At 45.7% G+C, this 21,624-nt stretch overlaps 2 protein-coding genes across 2 annotated transcripts in view; both read right to left on the bottom strand.

Moving 5' to 3' along the window:
- LOC118692888 (transmembrane protein 132B-like) overlaps positions 1 to 13,049 on the bottom strand; it is a 48,013-nt gene extending 34,964 nt beyond the window's left edge. Inside the window, exon 1 of the mRNA XM_036393011.2 lies at positions 12,911 to 13,049. Coding sequence (XP_036248904.1) covers positions 12,911 to 13,015 — 105 coding nt within the window. The 5' untranslated portion in view covers positions 13,016 to 13,049. The remainder of the gene's footprint in view (positions 1 to 12,910) is intronic.
- The window catches only part of LOC118693081 (transmembrane protein 132B-like), a 221,872-nt gene continuing 213,271 nt past the window's right edge, over positions 13,024 to 21,624 (bottom strand). Inside the window, exon 7 of the mRNA XM_054516802.1 lies at positions 13,024 to 13,054. Coding sequence (XP_054372777.1) covers positions 13,024 to 13,054 — 31 coding nt within the window. The remainder of the gene's footprint in view (positions 13,055 to 21,624) is intronic.

The raw sequence follows: 21,624 nt of genomic DNA on the forward strand, positions 1-21,624 counted from the left end.
CCTGAAAGGAGCACCCAAGAGCCTTGGAAAGGATTTGGTGCAAAGCATCCATTTCTTGAGAGGTGAAAAGCCACCCCAGTTGTGACAGATTGTGCCCATGGGCACCTCCTGCTCCTTGGAGAGCAGCACAGGCACAGTGCCTGCAGCTACAGCCCAGGGCTCAGGAAAGGCTGCACCAGCATTCTGGGAAGGGATGAGGTGCTCCAGTAAAATTCCTGCTTTTCAGGATACCTTCTGTTTCTTTCCCTTATTTCACTTCTTGCCTGTCAGTCTCACCCCAGCCTTCTTTATTTAGAATCACCTTCATTTTCAGGTACCACAGGCTTTTCCCTGAGCCTGCAGCTCTTCCTGAACTCCCAGTGACAGACAGAAAAAAATATTTGAAAGACAGGCAGCAGCAGCCCCCTTCAGGATCTCTTCAGTGTCACTGAACAGGATCCCTGACTCTCACAAGGTCAGCAGCCTTCTCTGAGGAGCCACACTCCTGTACAAAACCATCTGTGCTTTCCTCAAATGGGCCAAAGCTTGGAGGCATCTTTCTAACAAGAATTCCGGGGATCAAAGTTGGCAATAATAGATTTTTCCTCAGCAGAACTGGTTACACAAGATGAAAATATCAATAATAGCATAAGGCAATGAAACAAGCCCCACTGTCACGTTTGTGAGGAACAGAAGGTCTCAGCAAATGGCTTGTCTGGGAGATTTCAGACCCACCAACAGCCCTGCAAACAGCAAACGAGCTGGGACTCCAACAATTCCAGTGCTGAGGTGTCCACAGCAGGGCTGGGCAGCATCCACACAACAATTCCAGTGCTGAGATATCCACAGCAGGGCTGGGCAGCATCCACACAACAATTCCAGGGCTGTGGCATCCACAGCATCCACACAACAATTCCAGTGCTGTGGCATCCACAGCATCCACACAACAATTCCAGTGCTGTGGCATCCACAGCATCCACACAACAATTCCAGTGCTGAGGCATCCACAGCATCCACACAACAATTCCAGTGCTGTGGCATCCACAGCATCCACACAACAATTCCAGTGCTGAGGTGTCCACAGCATCCACACAACAATTCCAATGCTGTTGGAATCCACAGCATCCACACAACAATTCCAGTGCTGAGGTGTCCACAGCATCCACACAACAATTCCAGAGCTGTGGAATCCACAGCATCCACACAACAATTCCAGTGCTGTTGGAATCCACAGCATCCACACAACAATTCCAGTGCTGGTGGAATCCACAGCATCCACACAACAATTCCAGTGCTGAGGCATCCACAGCATCCACACAACAATTCCAGTGCTGAGATATCCACAGCATCCACACAACAATTCCAGTGCTGAGATATCCACAGCATCCACACAACAATTCCAGTGCTGAGGTGTCCACAGCATCCACACAACAATTCCAGTGCTGAGGTGTCCACAGCATCCACACAACAATTCCAGTGCTGAGATATCCACAGCATCCACACAACAATTCCAGGGCTGTGGCATCCACAGCATCCACACAACAATTCCAGTGCTGTTGGAATCCACAGCATCCACACAACAATTCCAGTGCTGAGATATCCACAGCATCCACACAACAATTCCAGTGCTGAGGCATCCACAGCATCCACACAACAATTCCAGTGCTGTTGGAATCCACAGCATCCACACAACAATTCCAGTGCTGAGGCATCCACAGCATCCACACAACAATTCCAGTGCTGAGGCATCCACAGCATCCACACAACAATTCCAGTGCTGAGATATCCACAGCATCCACACAACAATTCCAGTGCTGAGGTGTCCACAGCAGGGCTGGGCAGCATCCACACCCTGTGGGCTGTCACTCTGTGCAGGGACAGCACCAAGGAAAAGCCTCTCAGGGTCTGAGCTCTCCATGGCAGCACTGCTGATGGATCCTCCCCATGGAAATGCACTCAGGGTCCAGCTGCAGCCCTGGGGCTTTCTCCCTGTGTCACCTTGCATGAGGACACCAAAGCCATCCCTGGTGCTCTGCAGGAGCAGGGGGACCCTGGGGAGCTGCAGGATGGGCTGGAGGGAGGAAACACAGCCCTGCCCTAAGGGTACAGGATCTGCAGCTGCTGTTCCCCTTTATCCTTTCTCTCCTTCCGTGCCACTTTGCCTCTGCTTTTTGTCCTCAGATCCTGATCTTCACTTAGCAATTGTGAAAATATTTTCTTGGCATTTATAGTACACAAAATGTGCTTAAAAACACAGCAATGAAGCATTTACTCCAAGGAAGGACTTTCTCATTTCACTCTCATAATCTCTCAAGCTAAACTCACTGCAGGCTGGGGAAATCTGGAAGTCTCCAGCTTCTGTGTGGCAGGAACTATTTAAGTCTGCAGATCTCCAGTATGGCTGTTTTGAAATCTTTTATTTGTGGGGTGGCAATAAAAGATGTGGAGAGAAAATCTCCCCTGGCAACATGTACTCTTGAAAGGCCCTTTCAAAGCAAACATCCCAGCAGTAAGAAATGCTTCAGCATGCCACGTTCCCATCTTCCCCTTCCTTCCCTCTCCACCTCCCCAGCCTGTGCTCTTTGCATTGGAATAATGAATTTCTTTGTGCCCCATCTTACAAAAGTGTTTCACATCACCTCCATGCACTTGGCTGGGGAAGACCCTGCAATCACAAGTTCTATTCTCTCACACAGCACTGCAAGTATTTCATGTTTCTTTGAAGCCAAGTGTTATCAGCTGGTCATATAATATTCAGTTTTGGGGAGGAAAAAAAAAGATGATTGTATTCTGAAATACTGATTGCATCAAATGGCAACTAGATTGTGAGACAGTAATCATGCTGAGCTCAGGCGATTAAAAACTCACTTGGAAAATTGCTGCTTGCTGAGCCTTTATGGAAAGAAATGAATTAAGAAGGGAAACAATAAGGAAGGGCATACATTAATTTGGCTCTGCAGTGCCTAATACTGATTGTAAGAGATCTAAGGAAGAACTGTGTGTCTTAAGGATTTCCTCTTATGTTTCCAGAAGGAAACCTGAGAGCCACCGGAGGGGGGTTGCAAATTAAATCCTAACAGCAATCTCAGAAGCAGCAATTGGAAAGGAGCAAATAAATAAACAATATAAATAGGAGCTAGCACTTCCTGCTAGGAGCTCCTCTTTTGTGACAATGCCTCTCACACAAAGGAGTGCCCTTGCTGGCAGCCCTGCAATCTCATCCATCCCTGGTCCCTGCTGAGCTGTGCTGGGGGTTTGCACAAGGAGCTCACCACAGGATGAGCTCCCTGGTCTCTGTGTTGCAGCTGTTGTGCTGTTGCAGCTCATGTCTGTGCTGCAGCCAGCCCTGTGGGGCTCCTGTGCAGCTGCAGGGCAGAGCTGCAGGGAGAGCTGCAGGACAGAGCTGCAGGGCAGAGATGCAGGGCAGAGATGAAGGACAGAGCTGCAGGACAGAGATGAAGGACAGAGATGAAGGACAGAGATGAAGGACAGAGCTGCAGGGTAGAGCTGCAGGGCAGAGATGAAGGACAGAGCTGCAGGACAGAGATGAAGGACAGAGATGAAGGACAGAGCTGCAGGGCAGAGCTGCAGGGCAGAGCTGCAGGACAGAGATGAAGGACAGAGCTGCAGGGCAGAGCTGCAGGACAGAGCTGCAGGGCAGAGATGAAGGACAGAGATGAAGGACAGAGCTGCAGGACAGAGATGAAGGACAGAGATGAAGGACAGAGATGCAGGGAGACCTGCAGGGCAGAGATGAAGGACAGAGCTGCAGGGCAGAGCTGCAGGACAGAGCTGCAGAGCAGAGATGAAGGACAGAGCTGCAGGACAGAGCTGCAGAGCAGGCACTGTGTGCACAGCACTGGCACTCAGGGCTGAGCACACTGCAGGCAATCTGAATAATCCATCAAATGAACGCCCAGGCCCGTGCCAGGAAGGGAAATGTTCCTCTCCCAGCCTCTTGCTGACACCTCCACCAGTTCAGGGCTCTCTGCTCATTGTCCCCTGTGGCTCACAAGGGATTTGGGGCCAGGCTGACACTGGGGGAGATTTCACCCTCAGCCCAGCAGTTTCCATATCCATCCCTATGGCCTTGGATGCTCTTTTTGCCTCCCCCTTTGCTGCCAGACTCTGGTTTTGTACCATGGGTTTGGGTTTGACTCTAAACTTCCGTGTTTTTAAATGAACCCAAGTTTTTGCCATTCCATTGTGAATGGAGCTGCAGCAGATGTAAAACCAAAGTGCTGATCACTGTCTGGAACACCAGGGTGACTGAGGCTGCAGGGATGGCCCTGCCAGAGCCAGGGCTGGGAGCTGACTGCTCTCCCTGAACACGATGCCCATTTGTTCCTGAACCATGGAGCACTTCCAGTGCTTTTCCTCAGGAGAAATTCATCAAAGGAGTAAAAGTCAACAACTTAATATTAACAAAAACGGATTCGTTTTCACAGTGAATTTGATGGAAAGCTGCTTAATTCCCCAGCCAAGCATCACAGAGTTCCAAATCTGTCCCTCAACTTCTTCTTGAACAGATGCAAACTTTAAAGTTTAATTGCCACTTAACACTTTTGATATTTTAAAATATTTACCTGGACCATTCTCCAATAGCCTGGCTCGACTCACAAAAACAACTCTAGCAATTCAAGTCTTAGATGTGGGAGTAAATGTCTTGGTACAGTGCCATGAGTATAAATCAGACCTTAATAATTGACAAAACAAAACAAAGTGCAAGATCCTGACATTTATTTAACCATTGAAGCCACTGCTCAAACTGAAGCTGAGGCACCCTCTTCCCAGAGTGTGCAATTAATTGGAATAGGAGAAAAACCACACCCCAGTGCAACTCTGCCATACTTCAGGCAAATGGAAAAAGAAATCCGTTTATAACTTCACTTTATTCTTTCATCCTCATTTAATGAGTTGTCTGACTCAATAACTCAGCATCAAGCACGATTCTGTAAGGCTGGGTTTTCCCCATTCCCCTCAGAATCCCAATCCAACCTAGGTGTTAATTCTCCTCCTGTTCCTGATCCTGTGAAGAGCACCAAACTAGCTTTCACTCTGAATTCCAGTTCCATATAATGAGAATGCAAAACCATAAATAACTAAAAACCTAGCAAGAGAAAGCTGCCTTTGCCCACAGAGGAGGAAGGGAGCTGGTTACTGTCAACAGTAGCTGCTTCTTCTGTCAAATAAATTAACTGTACTTCAAACTGATGGTGCCATGGCAGCCTCCTCATCTCCATCTCCAACTCCAATTCCAATCTCAAGGGAGAGCATCTCAGAACACGCTACTAAAGCACAGGTGTGGGTGAGCTAAAGCACAGAAATAAACACCCAAGCTGCCTTCAGAACCCAACTGTGACCCACAGAGCTGGGGAAACGCAGAGCTTTGGCTCTGCCAGTGCAAATCACTGCTGAGCTGCCCCAGTGCTGCAGACAGGTAGAGATAGAATAAAAGAAAGGCTTTATAAAATAGGGTTCAGGGCCTGCTGCTCTAGCTAAGCTAGCAGGCAGCTTCTAAGTCCCCATGTGAAAAAATCAGAGGAATGACATCCAGTTTGCACAACAATCTGTTCTTGTGGAGAAAAATAGGGTGCACCTGTAATAACAAAAGATCTGTCCCATGACAATCCGTGAAGAAACGATGTAAACTAACCAAAAATAGAGGGATTTGATGGATATACACACGGCAAGTAAACTGAGTTTCAGTGTATTGTTAGCCAATTAGATTTAACACGGTGCTTTCTGATATTTCCTATAAATATGAGCTTTGTGAATAAGGAATTGGCTTTTCTGCATGAAGAAGCTGAGTCCTGTCTGTTTCTGCTGTGACACCTCAGCCCCAGGCTCTCTGGAAATGGAGGCACCTGGGGGTGGGTGCATTGTCACACAGGTGGTGCTGCCCCAGGCCCTGCTCTGCTCAGGAGGGGATGCTCTGCCCCCCCTCCAGCTCCCACATCGGGCAGGGCAGCCCAGAAAGGCTTTGCTCCATCCAGGGCTGACAGCTAATGGCTGCTTTAACTCTGACACCAGCAAACTGTGCCCTCTGCACGCCCCTGTCACTCCCCTGCCTGTCACACACTGGCAGGACCTCAGCTGAGAGCACAGCTTGGCCCCAGGGTTTTGATGACAATGGGAATCTGAATTAATTTGCTCAAGCAGAATGATAGTTCAAGAGGTGTGAAAGCCTCGGAATCATGAGGTTCACAGAGCTGCAATTAGAATATTTAAATGGCTAGCTAGGATAAAGTCTACAAAGTACAGCTTGTGTCCTACAGAATCTGGAGGAGAAGCCTGTAAAAGTTTGTCATTTTCTCCCAACAACAGCTACTTATGGCTGCCTTTGTTGAGCGTGGACTGAGTTGTTCATTTACTCGTGCATTTCTTACTCTAAAATATTCAGAGTTTATCCTGAGCAATGCCATGGTTTGGGTGATGATTGTTTCCCAGGACTGGGATCCGTGCCCTTTGCATTTCTGCTCTCAGAGCAGCCAAATGCTAAGCCATAGAATTGTTTTCTTCCTCTGAAGTAGCAGCTGGTGCCTTGGAAGACACCATAAGCATCTCTGCCGAAATCTGTGTAATTGCACATGTCGGTGTGGTCTGCTCTGAGCGAATCCTTCTCCCAGACAAAACACTGTTTTCTCAAGCTGGCTTTGAAGGCTGTGTGTGTTCAAATATAGCTTCAGGAAGGCACACACATATATTTTGCTATAAACTGTGTACAACGTGTGCTGTATACAGAATATTAATGCCTCAATATGTGATTTTGTGCGACTGCCTCGCTGGCATCCTTATTGCTCTACATGGAGCTGGTTTGTGTGCAAATACAACTCCAAACACAAAGTTTTAGCTTGGCACAATCCTAAAACAATACAGATTTCCACCTGTTGTAGCGAGAGAGTTTCAAGCTAAATCTTTAATATGAAGTAAGTGGCTGTGGGCCTCTGTTCTGATCATACTTTGTCAAGCTAGAAAACTAATTAGCAGAATCTGGTGACCTGGATGTCAGAACCTCTGATATTTCAACAAAGAGCAAAATCCTTAATTCAACAGCAGACATATTGCAGAGAGATCTGATGTGCTCTCCTGCCCACCCCTAATGACTCATAAAGATGAACTTTGTATGGGGACAAAGAGAATGGACTTTTTGTCCAAAATAACCAGAAATTGCAAGAAGCTCTAATTTATAAGTTTGATGAATTGCAAACAGCTCGATGATAATTCATTATTGCCCTAACTGAGGCATATCTGCCTGCAGATACAAAAGGCAAGATGTTTAACAAGACAACTCTTTCTGGCCAATAAATCCTCCTGGGACAGGAGCGTCCCTGTCATCGCCACGGCACTGCTGAGACAGAGACAGCAGCTGAACCAGAGCTCCTCAGCCCCAAAAACCCTGCTCAGCTCCCAGCCATGCTCCTGCTCGGCTGAGGAATGTTCCCTGTCATTGTTTCAGGAGCTGTGCCATGCACTGCAGAGCCCATCCCTGCCAGCTCCTGGGGACAGCTGGGCACGGAGCTGGCACTGACCTGGGGCTGCTCACAGCTGAGGGCATGGGGCACCAGCCGGGTGAGATTTAAAGGACAGGAGGGACACCAAGAAGGACTCACCACATTAAACACTCACACTTTAAAAGCTTTTTCAGCACCCTGGCCCCTGCTCTGGGGCAGTCACACCTGCAGGGTCCATCCCCTTCTGCCAGCCCTGAACTGTTCCACTGAAGAAAAAGATCACTTAGAAAACAAGATCTGGTTCAAAATTCATAGTGCAACAAGCCAAGTGGCACCGAAGTTAATCCATCATATAAACAAGCAGAGAGGATTTTCACTGCTTCCAGGAAGAGTTTGGCCTCCTGAAGGAAGGTAATTTCTGCACGAGTGACCACAAAATAAAGCTGCTGGGTAATACAGTCATAGGTACTCAAAAATATGATAGATGGAGGAACAAGATTAGCTCTGCTTTATGTACAAGTCCATCACATTCTTGATCACATACTTTAATGGCAAAGCAGCTGCAGAACTCACAAATTACAAGCTCTGGCTTTGTTTTCAGAGCTGCTGCATAAATAGCTGTATTTAACAATGCAGCTTCCAGGCAGGCTCTTCTTTCTGCAAATTGTCCCAAGAATGTGCTGTGAGTCTGCAGCAAGGGATTGTTCTCAAAAATTCAGTGTCATCTAAATTGGAGAAGCTCAGTATGCCTCCATTCCCCTGTTTGATTTTTGCCCATGGATCCTTGTTGCAGTCTTTGTGCTGGGGCTGGAGATCCCTGTGCCCAGGGCTGTTGGATAAGGTCCTCAGTCACTCATCTGCTTTGACTGGAAGAGGGAAGAACTCTCCTCAGATTTAATCTGTTTCAGCTATTACCTCTCCTGCCTTTGTTACACTGGTTTTCTCTGCACATTAGATAAAGCCTGGCTGGCTGCTGCCAGGAAAATTAGGTCTTCTATTGTTTTACCATTAATTATGGAGAGTTCAAGATAAGGTTTGTGTTCCAAAAGTAGAGGGCAGGAACGGTTTGAATTTTACTTTCATTATAATTAGACAGGAAATTATGAAAAGGTGAAAAATAATTCATTGAAGAGCTTTCCTCTAGCAAGATAACAAGGAAGGCACATTCTGGCACAGATGGAGTTCACGGGGTGTTATTGAGCACCATTGTTCTCAGTGTGCCTGTGCTGGACACGGGGAGCCTGTCTGTTCCTACTGATTCACGTGTGGGCACAAATGGGCAGGGGGAGGCCCCTCACTCCCTGCTGTTCTACTGAGGGCCTTTTCTCCTACCAAAAAATTAAAAAAAATTAAAAAAAAATCAGGCTAAATTAGTCCATGGTGTAAGGCATTGAGTGACTGCAGAGATTAATTGGAACAATCAGTCACTTTCTGAGTAACTTGCAAAGGACATGGAGTTATGACTAATGGAAGGATGAATTAATTGGGCAGCTGTCTCTCTCTCAGCTGAACACTGCTGAGATAAACATTTGGACTAAGGAGCTGTCCTCATTAGAATTTCTTCATTTGATGCTGATGGTTATGTTTACAACTACCATGAGACCCCAGAGTCTTCAGAATTTCCCTTCATGTGGAATTACTGCAGCTCAGGCTTTTAGAGGCACCCTCACAGAGGAGGGCATGAACCTTGCCTGCAGCTCCTCACTGCAGGCTGGCCATGCCAAAGCCCCTCAGGGTCCATTTCCTCCTGCAATAAACCCTCTGTAATCAACCTCTGCCACGCTCCCACCATTTCTTTCTTTTCAGGTTCACGGCCTGATTATTTATTTAGGGTTTGCAGGAAAAGCAGGGACAGAGGTTCCTGGAAGAAAGGGGTCCCTGGCAGGAGACACTGAATGAGGTGAAGATGAGGATTTTGGTCATCAGAGTCAATAGAAGCTTTATAAGCCATATAATGCAGGTGGAGGAGGGGTGAAGGATGAATTTCTCTCCTTGTTAGCAGATAAGGAAGCAAGATTCCAAGGGGAATGAGTGATTTACCCACATCACACAGGAAATCAGCAAGAGATATGGAAATTAATGCTGAGGAGCATTTCAGTGCCTTAATCATAAAGCCAATCTTTTCCCTCAAATGCCAACAGCATTAAACGTTCCTTTTAAATCATGGAATAAACATAAGACTTTCATTGACTTACAGGAATGTTTCCATCCAAATATTTTAGAGGGCAGCCAGTTCCAGTGGAAGGCTTGGTCAGTATTAGCACTTATGTCCAAACCTAGGAAGCAGGGATTGGGATGAACTAAAGCAAATTCAGCTGTCAGATCCCTTTGAGGATCATATGCTGAAAATGCAAGGTCAAAAAACCCTGGGTGTGTTTTATTATATTTACCCCTAATTAGGTAGGCTTTGGAAAAAAGGAGCTGAAATATTCTCTCCTTGGGTAGCTGTTAAACTGTTCAATGGCTGAGAACAGGGAAGATTCCCAGCTCTGGCACACAAATAAATCCCTTGTTCATCCCTCTGCCCATCTCTGAGCAGCATCAGGTCCCTGCCCAGAGAAACACATTTTGCACAAACACATAAGAGCCTGGGTGGAAGCCTGTTTTTATTTAATCTAGCTTCAATTCACTGTCTTAACTGAAAATAATGATGTTAGAGCAGTGATCAAAGAATTGTCTCATTAATTGGCTATTAAATCATTAGCTATTAAACAGAAATAAAAGGTTAAGAATGCAACACTCTATTCTGCCCAAAAGAATAGGAATATGTCTCCAGCATCAAAGAAACAATAAAGGCAGAATTAAGAGTGAAAAGAAGCTTAAGATAAGGCAATTAGATCCAAAATGCCTGACAACTCTCATTAGAGGGCTTAGCACTACAACCTATATGGAAAAGGCAACAGAAATTCAGAAGCAAAGTCAATATTGACTTTATCAAAGGGGCTTGTAAATGGAATATGCATTTTTCTGAAAAAAATATAGGCACATAAACATTGTACGAAATTTTAACTCAGCTAATTAATTGTTATGGATTCAATCTTGCAACCAATACATATATTTGCAGTTAAAAAATTATGCCCGAACAGCATTCAGTCTCAGTAATTGGTGACTGAAATCATGCAAGTATGCTGCAATTTTCACAAAAATAACATTACTCCCCATTTATACCACCAGGATGAGGCAATACCAACTCAACAAAGACCACATTGAGACCTCTTGGGTTTGTTCACTATGTCCAAATATTTGAGAGACAAGTACCAGGCCAGGAGCATTGCCTACTGTCAGTGATTTCAGACCCAAATAATTTCCTAAAGCAGACAAATGAAAACCTGATTTATATCAAATCACTACCAAAAAAACCCACAAAACATTGTAAATCCTGTCTGGTTCAGTCCAGTATTCTCAAAGAACAGCAAGTCCTAGAAACTCAATTAATAAAAATAAAAGTCCCCACACAGCATCTTTTGGATCTGGTTTTCTGAAGTGCAAAAAGAAGACAGTCCCAGCAGTATGTTGATTATATAGAACTTGATGCTTGAGTTTATAATATACAATTCATTGACCATGTTTATCAACTGATAAATAATAGTCACTAATCAGATAATAGCTGTATGCCACACAGAAAAAAAATGTAAAGAATAGCAACATTTATCAAGACAGTCTTTTCCTTTGACAATTAATCTAGTTATAAACAAAGATATTCATCCATGTTCCTCTGGTAAGAATCTTCAAAGAATTCTGGTTTCCAGGAAAAGAAAATGGGATTTTTTTTCTTTCCCTATCTGATACCTAAGGGAAAATATGGAACCCAGGAGTAATACCAAAAAAACCCACCTCATACAGAATTCTCTGTAGTCAATTTTTAAGTTCATTTGAAACAAGAACACCCCCAAATCACATAATAAAACAATCTAATATATTCAAGATATTCAAAAGCACCTCTTTTATGTCTAAAATAATAATAATACTAATGAGCTAAAAGCTGAAGGCCATGCAGTGGTGTCAGAAGTCAGACAGGCAGGGTCTTGGTAAAGTCACATCAACACAATTTTCATTGCAATGTCAGGGAGATAGAACCACTTGAACACAATATTAAAAAAAAAACCAACACTAAAGCACAGCACAACATTGTTTAAATTTGTTTAAAAGCTCACAGCTCTCATTAGAAGACTTTTTGCAGTATGATTGTTATTTCCTATCCCTGTCACTCTCTACAGGTGTTGGTACAGTTCAGGATTGTTCATTATAAGAAACTCCTGGCTGGTGATGCAGCCAGAGCACAAGGGAAACTTCCTGTCCCCTGTGCCAATATTCTGCATTATTGCTGTGAAACCACAGGCAGGACACAGCCCAGAGGAGCAGAGACCCCTCTGGGAGGAGCTGACCCCCTCCATGGGCTGCATCAGCACTGGGCAGCAGAGGAACACCTGGGCAGATCCGAGCAGCCCCTCTGGGAGCTCCCTCCTCACCCCCAGCACTGGGAAGGACTGGCTGATGGAAAATCCCAGCGTGGGGGCTGGAGGAGGAATGAAAGATACAAACTCAGCATCACAGAATAAGGAGTTTGGAAGGGACCTCTAAGATCATCGAGTCCAACCTCTGCCCTAACACCTCAACCAGACTGCAGCACCCAGTGCCACGTCCAGTCCTTTTTTATACACATCCAGGGATGGTGATTCCACCACCTCCCTGGGAAGAGCATTCCAGTGCTTTATTAGTTTTTCAGTGAAAAATTTCTTCCTAATATCCACCCTATACCTTCCCTGACGTAGCTGGAGATTGTGTCCTCTGGTTCTGTCAGAGACCGACCCCACCTGTCTGCAACCTCCCTTCAGGAAGGTGTAGAGAGCAACAAGAGCACCTCCAAGAGAGCCAGAAGGTCACCTCTAAGAGAGCCAGAAGGTCACCTCTAAGAGGGCAATAAGGGCACCTCCAAGAGAGCCAGAAGGTCACCTCTAAGAGGGCAATAAGGGCACCTCTAAGAGAGCAATAAGGTCACCTCTAAGAGAGCCATAAGGTCACCTCTAAGAGAGCCATAAGGTTACCTCTAAGAGGGCAATAAGGGCACCTCTAAGAGCAATAAGGTCACCTCTAAGAGAACAATAAGGTCACCTCTAAGAGAGCAATAAGGGCACCTCTAAGAGGGCAATAAGGTCACCTCCAAGAGAACAATAAGGTCACCTCTAAGAGAGCCATAAGGTCACCTCCAAGAGAGCAATAACGTCACCTCTAAGAGAACAATAAGGTCACCTCTAAGAGAGCCATAAGGTCACCTCTAAGAGGGCAATAAGGTCACCTCTGAGCCTCCTTTTCTCCAGGCTAAACAGCCCCAGCTCCTTCAAACATTCCTCACAGGGTTTGTGTTCCCAGCCCTTCACCAGCCTTGTTGCCCCCTCTGGACGTTCTCAAGCATCTCAACATCCTTCCCAAACTGAGGGACCAGAACTGGACCCAGTAAACTCGTGTGGGTGCCTCACCTTGACCACGTCTTCGTCAGCGGATCTGCACTCGGTGGAGTCGGAGACGTCGACCACGGAGCCGTCCTCCTGCACGGCCACCACCTTGACTGGCACTGCCACCATTCTGCCCGTCAGGATGGCTGTGTTGAGGATTTCTGTGTCCTGGGGGCACACACAAACACAGGGTGAGTGTTGGAGCAGCACAACAGCACGAGATTGGCACAGGGGTCATGACAGTGACAGGCACAGGGATGGGACCTTCCCTTGCACGCACCCTTCCAGCTCCCTGCAATGTTTTAGCAGCTTTCTAAGCCAAAAGCTGCATCAGGAGCACCAAGCCCTGTTCTGACAAACATGGGTTTATCCCTTTTGAGCCCATTCACACATTTCTGGCTGAGGGAAGGGATCTGCAAGCACTGCACTGCTCAGCAGGATCTCCAGGGCATCAGCAGCTCCTCCCAGCCCGCTGCCCCAAATGGTGCCAGTGGTTTGGGAGGTGGTTTTCCACCACCACAACAGCATTCCTTCCTTCCTCTTCCAGCTCACTCTGCTGTGAGTCGACCATTTCTTTCCATAAATACATTAGGAGAAAAACTGTGCGTCCATACACAATTTTTTTAGTCTTTCCCCACCTAGAGACGCTTAACCACGTTTATCTGTAACCCTGATGAATTCACAGTGCTGGCACTCTAATGACTCCATTACACAGCCTTCCTCTCTGTCCCAGGCTGATTAATTACTCCAAATGAGTTGCTACAGAGGCCCCTGCCTGGCACAAGCAGGTCCAGGCTGGAGGGGAGCAGCCTCTGCAGAAGCAGTGCTGACTGCCAGCCCAAAAGGTGGCACACACAAGTGGGGCAAGGAATGATCTGGGATTTCACAGGGATTCATTCTGCCCCCCTCAAAAAGCCTGCAATAGGAAATACTGCTCTGAATCAATCCCCTTTTCATTTTTCAACTTCCATAAAACTAATTGCTTGCCAGTTGGGGGGGGGGGGGAATAAAAAAGTTGCTTCAAACCAATCTAACTTTAAATTCCATTATTAGAATTGGTGGAAGAAGGAATAGATTTTTGTGAAAAATTTGATGGCAGCTTGCATAGGGAGATATATTCACTATCATTTGCTCTGGCTGCTGGCTAGATTGATAGAGAATAATGGGCATTGACCACAAGCTAAGGACAGCTGGAGAAGACCAATAAATACTTGCAACTAAGATGTATTATTAATCAATATTCGGAACCTTCTACAAAAAGCAGCCTGAATTAAATGAGCTGCAGCACTAATACCAGCAGTGCCAGGCACCTCTGAGAGCCCCAGAGAGGTTTATGGGCAGCAGAACAGCATCCAGCACACACTGGAGTCCATTTCTGCTCAGGACAGCCCTGAAAGGACGTGCTCAGCTTCACACTCGGACTCCAATGTGATTTAAGAGTCATCCTGAGCAGAGAGGCTTTTTGGACAACACCTCAGGAAATAAGTGCAGGCTTTGTTCTGTTCTCTGAGAGGCACAAACCAGATGTTCTACACAGTAAATGACTGTCTAGTTTTTGTTTCTGCAGAACGGGCTCATTTATAACCAGCTGCCAGCCAGGAGAGAGGGACACTGGCAAAGAGAGGAGTATGTGACAGAAGTGGAAGTGTGAAAAAAACAACGGAAAATCCTTTACAAAGACCGAGATTTGAAAAAGGCTGAGGAGAAAATGCACTGCCAGGTGGAAGAAAGCACTTAGGTGCACCTCACGTGGAAAAAGGTTTTATAAGACAGCAAAGAGAAGGTAATTCATCCACAAGCCAGAGAAGAGGCAGTTAGATTTCACCACTGCAAACACCCCATATGTCCTAAGCCCTCAATATCAGATATTTGAGGAAGACCTGGTGGTCCTGGGTCAAAGGGCTCGTGAGGAGCAATTCTCCAACATCCTCCAACAATAGATGGTGTTCTTCTACACATCTGGGGAAAATCTATTTTGGCCAAGGTCACAAACAGCGAGCACACAACAAATTCCACTTCCAGACTCTCTGTTAGCACAGCTGTGAACTGCTCAGGTCAGGCAGGCAGTGCTTGTGTCAATCACAGCCTGATCAAAGCACCAGGGAGTCAGGATTAAACACTGAGTCAGGATTAAACACCCCTGAGCCAGGATTAAAGGGCTCTCTGCACCTTGGTGGACTGGAAGCAGCTCCTCAGCAGGCCTGATCCATTTCCCATTTGTTTTTTGCTCTGTTTGTTCTATCACAGGTGTTGGCCATCCTGTGTGGCAAAGCACAAGCCTCCAGCCCCCTCTGAAGCTCTTTAGTGCCAAAGCTGCCCTCAGACTTTGCACTGAAGGATAAATGGGAAGTTTATAAAGGCATTTGCATTCCTTTCATGAAAGATGAGCATGAGACAAACACAGGCACCAGAACTGTCCTGAGCTCCCCAGCACACACAGGAGCCCCTGTGCTAATTAGCTGGTGCAGCCTCCCAAACCCTGCACTCCACTGTGAGCAGCTCCACCACAGAAATCAATATCTCAGAGGCCTGGTGCCTGCACTGAGTGCTACACAAATATAATAGGCTGTGTAAAGGCCTTCTTAAGAGCTGGCTATTTATAGACTGCAAAAATATATTTCCCCTGAGGAAGAAATATGAACTAATTGACTGTCCAGTAGATTTATAAACAGACCTTTTAGTGCTTCTTCAACAAGTCATAACATTTCATCTAAATTCCGTAAAGCTTGGTTTGCATTTCCATGGCAGAGTTTCCTGCAGGAAAAGAGCTGCTGAGCTTCAGCTCCCTGTGCTGGTGATTTCTGGCAGCATCTGGGATGCAGAAAGGGCTCATTGAGCTGATGTTCCTCCCACGTGGCACAGTGAAACATCAGCCAGGACCACCAGCACCACCCTCTGACTGTGGGCACTACAAGGCCCCGGTGAAAAACCAGGAATCCTTCCCCATTTCTTCTCTTGAGGTCAGATCTTGACCAACTCCTTCAGCTCAGCAGCCTGAAGGGGTGGAAGCTACACATTCATATCACAGGCTCCGTCCCTGAATAATAATAATAATTATTATTATTATGTGTGTTTATGTGCAGCTCTCTACCTGACTGCATTAGCACTTCAGCAGAGCTCTTCTTAATTACAACTGTAACCTGCTAATAGCATTTCTTTGTTGTCTGAAGGAATCTACTTCTTATGCAGCCCAGGCTAAATTAAAATTTAATACAACATCAGGTCGCAACAGAACTAGGAAGCAAATGACAGCTGTTTAATTAAAACCTAAAGCTGATTAGATGGCACTACTGAGAGAAATACTCAAGAGGAAGAGCAGAAAACTACTGGAACTCAAGGCTGGGATAATGGCTTTATTTAAATATGAATCAACGCTGCACATAGCCCTAGTAAATGTTTGACAACTGGTGGGTCTGGACAAATGAGGAGGAAAAGTGAATGGGAGATGTGTCAGGAGCCCTGAGAGAGCTGGGAGTGCAAACACTGGGGAGGGACCAGGAGCTGGGAGTGCAAACACTGGGGAGGGACCAGGAGCTGGGACTGCAAACAAACACTGCTGGCCCTGGGCATGGACCAGGAGCTGGGATTGTGGGGAATGAATCCCATGGGCTGTCCCTGGGCATGGACCAGGAGCTGGGATTGTGGGAGTGACTCCCATGGGCTGGCACAAATCAGTTGAGGATTTCCAGGCTCAAAGCTCCCAATAACTGTGCTTTAAACACACCTAAACCGTGACCCAAATGCTCCTTGGGCAGGTGACTCTATGGCAGCCCCAACCATGCAGCTTTCACCCTCTTTTTGTTGAAAAATGAAGACGTGGAGGAATGGGTGATCCATGTCACAAGCAAGCACCTGAGGAGCTGGGCCCAGGTCAGGGCAGTGCTGATTGCTGCCCTGTGGGAGCAGCCAGAACCCTCCCCAGAGCCTGGCAGCCCTGCAGCCCAGGCTCCCCTGACAGGTATCATCCCTGGGATTAATGCACCAGCTGCCTGCGTTTTTCTAGAGGTTAACAAAACATGCTACAGTACACTAAACCCAATAAACACTCAATTGTAAATCAGGAGGGAAACCTAAAGCCAGCCCTATTCCACTGACAAATGCTACAGTTAAATGCCTTTAGGCATTTAGCTGAAATGACTGTCTTTAGTGAGGAAGGCAGAGAGCTGGAACATTTGTCTGTAGAATTGCATTCCTTCATTATTATTTCTTTCCCCTGAGTGTAGCTCACGAAAATACATTTGTAATATTAGAAGGAGTCTTTTAGGAAGCAGTTCTTCTGCCTGGAAACGGCATCTCTTAAAAAATGTAAATTACAGGGCAGATTGTGACGTGTGGGCTGGGCTAGGGGAGGGTTTTTTTTTATTTGATAAATTATTCACCACCTTTTGCTTCAGATCAAAGAGCAAGGCAATATAAATCCATTAAGCAAGCTTAATATATAAATTAGATGCTTTGCTGAAATTATTATAATCCACAGCAATTCTGTAGTTTTCCCCCCTCATGGCTGAACACCGTTTTAGGTTCCCAATACATATTAATGAAGCCTGGCTGTGAGAAAACTCCATTTTCCACCATTCTATCAGGTAAGATACACCATTCAATCACCCAAAGGCAAGAACAAACAACTGGGATTATGTGTTTATGAAAGATTAGAAAATGTAAACATTTTTGCAAAGAGATTATATTCTTTGACATTTTTTCCTTCCTCACTTCCTTTCCTTCCTCCCTCCCACTAAAGGGCTGAACTTCAGCTGCTTCCTTACCCTGCAATCATCATTTCAGTGCAGCACTTGTGGAATCAGCAATTCCCCAAGTTCTCAGGTGTCAGCACGAGTCCCCCCATCCCACTCCCTCCAACATCCATCCCCTGCTCTGTTTCCTCATCCCTGGAGTCTCCATCCCTGCTAGAGGGGTCTGTTCTGACAGAGGGACAATAAGAAACCCTGCAGCCTCTCCTGTCTAAGCTAAAAGTCATCCTCTATCTCCTAATAAACCTATAAAAATAAAATAAAATAGAAATAAATAAAATAGAAATATAATAAACATATTTCTATTATACATATATATATATATAATATAATAGAAATAAAATAAAACTAAAATAGAAATATGTAGAAATAAATATATAGAAATATAGAAATAATATAGAAATATAGAAATAATATAGAAATATAGAAATATATAAATATAGAAATAAAAGCTATTAAAAGGTTTTATTTGCTGTGGGATGGCTGAGGAAGGGCAGGCAGGTGCAGGTGTTGTGCAGCAGGAATTAGTGCAGATTGAGCCACGCTCAGAGGTTCCCAATCACTGCTTCTCACTGAACAATGGAGGCAGCAGCCATTAGCCTAATTGAATATTATTCTAGATGTGTATCAGTGCTGCAGAAACAATTTGATTTAGCTCAAAAAATCACGATCCAGAGACTCCAAAGCAGAGTCTCATTTCTGGACTTGTCTTTTTGCCATGGAGCCACTGAAGGAAGCTCTGATCTCAGCAGAGCGTACCTGGCACACAGAGCCAGCTCTCTCTTGGATTCATGGAAACTAAAGCTGAGATTTACTCCATTTCATGTTTTTTTACCAAGGAAATTCAGCTTATTGTGAGGTTTATGTAGGATGAACAAGAAAAACCTGCTGCTGAAGGTGAAACCTGATTAGACACACAGGGACTGTCATTTCTGTGACCTGAGGCAGTTTGGGGTTTGGTTTTTTTTTCATAACTCAGAACAGATCTGCCCCCATTAAGCAAAGGTTCAGAACACAGCCTGGTGCACTTGGCAGAAGTAATTGCAACCTGTCAGGCAGACTCCACTGTGCCTTCTGCACGAGCAAAACCCTTTCTGAGCCTGGGCTCGGGTTATTTCTCCTCAGCACATCATGGCCAAACCTGCTTGGTGACACCATCACTGCCAGTGCCCACCCGAGGCTGCAGAGCTGGGGAGCAACTGCTGTGAACCTGATTTTGGATGTCTGCAGAGAGAACAGGCAGCAAGAGCTCCTGACTCGTGTTTCAGGCCCTTTTAGCCAAGAAACACAGGGCCCAAAGTCAGCCTCAAAGTCTGGTGAGCTCTGCCAGCCATTCTCACTGGAATCTGTGCTGTGTTCAGGAATCTGTGCAGGACCTGAACGTTCTCCTGACACGCTCAAGCCAGTCCTTCTCAACAGCAGGTGACTGGGAACCATTTTAAAGCATATTTAGAGTTTCTCAGTTCATTTAAAGATATTGGTTTTTCACCTTTTTGTTCCAGAGGAACATAATCATGTTCTGACTTAATAAAATTGTGGCTCCCCTCTGACTGAGATCAAACAACATTGCCCTGCAAGTGGACACAACATGGGCAGAGTTCTCTGCTCGAGAGCAGTGAGTGTACAAACGGATACACTAATGATTGTTTTCAAATGGCCATGAAATAATTAATCTGAACATTCCTCAAAGGCATTGTTTTCTCCACAGAGAAGTCTAAGGAGGCCATGCCTTGCCATGGAACATAATTATCAGATTCATTTGAGTACCATCAGCAGTCAAAGATACAATTTTCTGGCTCTGTGTGTTTGTCCCACAGGCTTAATAATATTTAACAACATCAGAGGTGGCCATTTGGAAACGTTTCCTTCAGAAATATTTAACAACATCAGGTATGGCCATTTGGAAACGTTTCTTCAGAAATATTTAACAACATCAGGGATGGCCATTTGGAAACGTTTCCTTCAGACTCCTCTCCAACTCCTTTCCTGCTCTTGATATTTCCTCCAGACTGGGCTGAGGGAGGGTTTTCTGGAGGGAATTCTCTGCCCCTGGTGCAAAGGTAGAGCTGGCAACTCAGTGGCTTGAAAAGGCTTCAGCTTCACAAGAGCAAAGCTGCAGGCACTGAAACATAAGGTTGTGGATCACGTGAGTTTAGCACTGCAATCTGTGTGCTCATCCCCTTCCACGAGCCCAGGTAGAAATCCATGTCCTGTAAGAACAGCTGCTTAATGCTATAGAAGGATGCACAAATTAGTTACAGCATGTCTGCACCACATCCCAACGTGCTGCAGGACACCAGCACGGAGGGAGCGTGGCTCTCCCCTGCTTTGGACACAGGGCCTTGCTCCCTTCAGCCCTTCCCAGGGGCTGTGCCTCAGGGAAAACTCTTTATGAGCAGGGAGAGATCCTTGGGAAAGCAGCCATGGCACAAAATCCTCTGAGATCTCCTGAGAGGAGACAGCTGGGCAGGGGGGCAGAAGAAGTGGGGTTTATGTCTTCCCCCGAGCACAGTTCAAACACTGGTGTAAGTCCTGGCCAGAGCAGGATGACCATTTTCTGTATTTGAGAAGTGCATTATGGAGTTTCAACAGAGCTCTGGGAGATGCTCTCACTCATTGTCCTGCAAAAGGAGGATTTCATTTCCTGAAGAACGTGGATCTGCAGGAAAGAGCTGTGCCTTTCCCAAAGAATTACTGCTTTTTATTCTTCAAGAGGGGCTGTCTTATCTGTCAGGGCCAGGCTGCTGCACTCACTGATTTCACCTGCTCAGGTGATTTCACAGCGGCTCTGGGCTCTCACAGCCTGAGCTCAGCCTCTCCTGAGTGCCTGCAGGGACTGATTCCCTCCATGGCCAGCACCAGAGATGCTCTGGAAGATTTCTCTCTCTCCATTGCCTATTGAAGGGCTCAGATGTCTCTTTGTACTTGAAGTCAAGAATTAAGGGAGAGACTCTCTATCCCTCCACGCTTTCAGAACTACAAACAGTCAGTACCCACACACAGCTGCTGGTTCCTTCACCCTGGGAGTTAAAATTTGCACCCTGCAAGCAGTGACACAGACTCACATTTGATGCACCCTTGGTCTGCTTCGCTTAATGAAGCCTCCTGCTGCTGTATGGGATGCAGGAAAAAGAAAACCATCCCATGTGTGGCCAGTGCAGCAGCAGCAGCAGCCCTTCCTACCCTTGCACACCCAGAGCTGCTGCTGCTGCTGCTGCTCTGTGCCCTGATTTTGGGAGCTCCCTGCCCTGGCTGCCTTCCACCTCCCCAGCACCGAGCTCAAACAAACACCAAAGGAAATCTCATCGTCCTGGGCCTGCCACTGCCTGGAATGCTTTTGGTTTGGAGAAAACAAATCAGCTTCTCCATGAAAATCAAGTGGAAAGAAGTCAACTTTGAGAATATTTTCTTTTGGAAAATACCCTAAAATTTAAAAAAAAAAAAAAGGGATTTTTTTTTTCAAATCAGAACATTGATTTATTAGAGGTGAGTTTTTGAGAGTTTTCTGACTGATCTAAGAAGTACTGGAGGATTTTTACTTCCTTCCTCTGCCTCTTCTTGGCTTGAGTTTTGTTCTTGACTTTAATTTGTCAGTCTGCTCACCTTGTGTGACGTTCCACCTTGTTCTGACATGCCCCTCTGTCTGATTATTTCTTTTCCTGCACAACTTTTACAAAGAGCAGCCTCTTTTTTATTCAAGTTCAGAACAAAATCCCTTTTTTGTTTTCATGATTGAATTTCCCAGTGAACTCTTGTGCAGTGTATTTATTTCCTGCAGACTAGGACAATATCATCTGGGTTTCAAAAGCTGAGCTGCTGCTGTCAGAACATCAATATTTTTCCAGAGTCCATCAGATTTTAGGAAACACAGTCCTCGAATGAAAGAATGTGTTAAGAATCTGTGAGAAGTTAATAAAATTTTTTTTTAAAAAGAGACTGACTGGAAGGTATTAAACTATAATAAAGACCAATATCCACAGAAATGTAAAA

This window comes from Molothrus ater, chromosome 18, assembly GCF_012460135.2.
Source record: "Molothrus ater isolate BHLD 08-10-18 breed brown headed cowbird chromosome 18, BPBGC_Mater_1.1, whole genome shotgun sequence".
In the NCBI taxonomy this organism is placed as follows: domain Eukaryota; kingdom Metazoa; phylum Chordata; class Aves; order Passeriformes; family Icteridae; genus Molothrus; species Molothrus ater.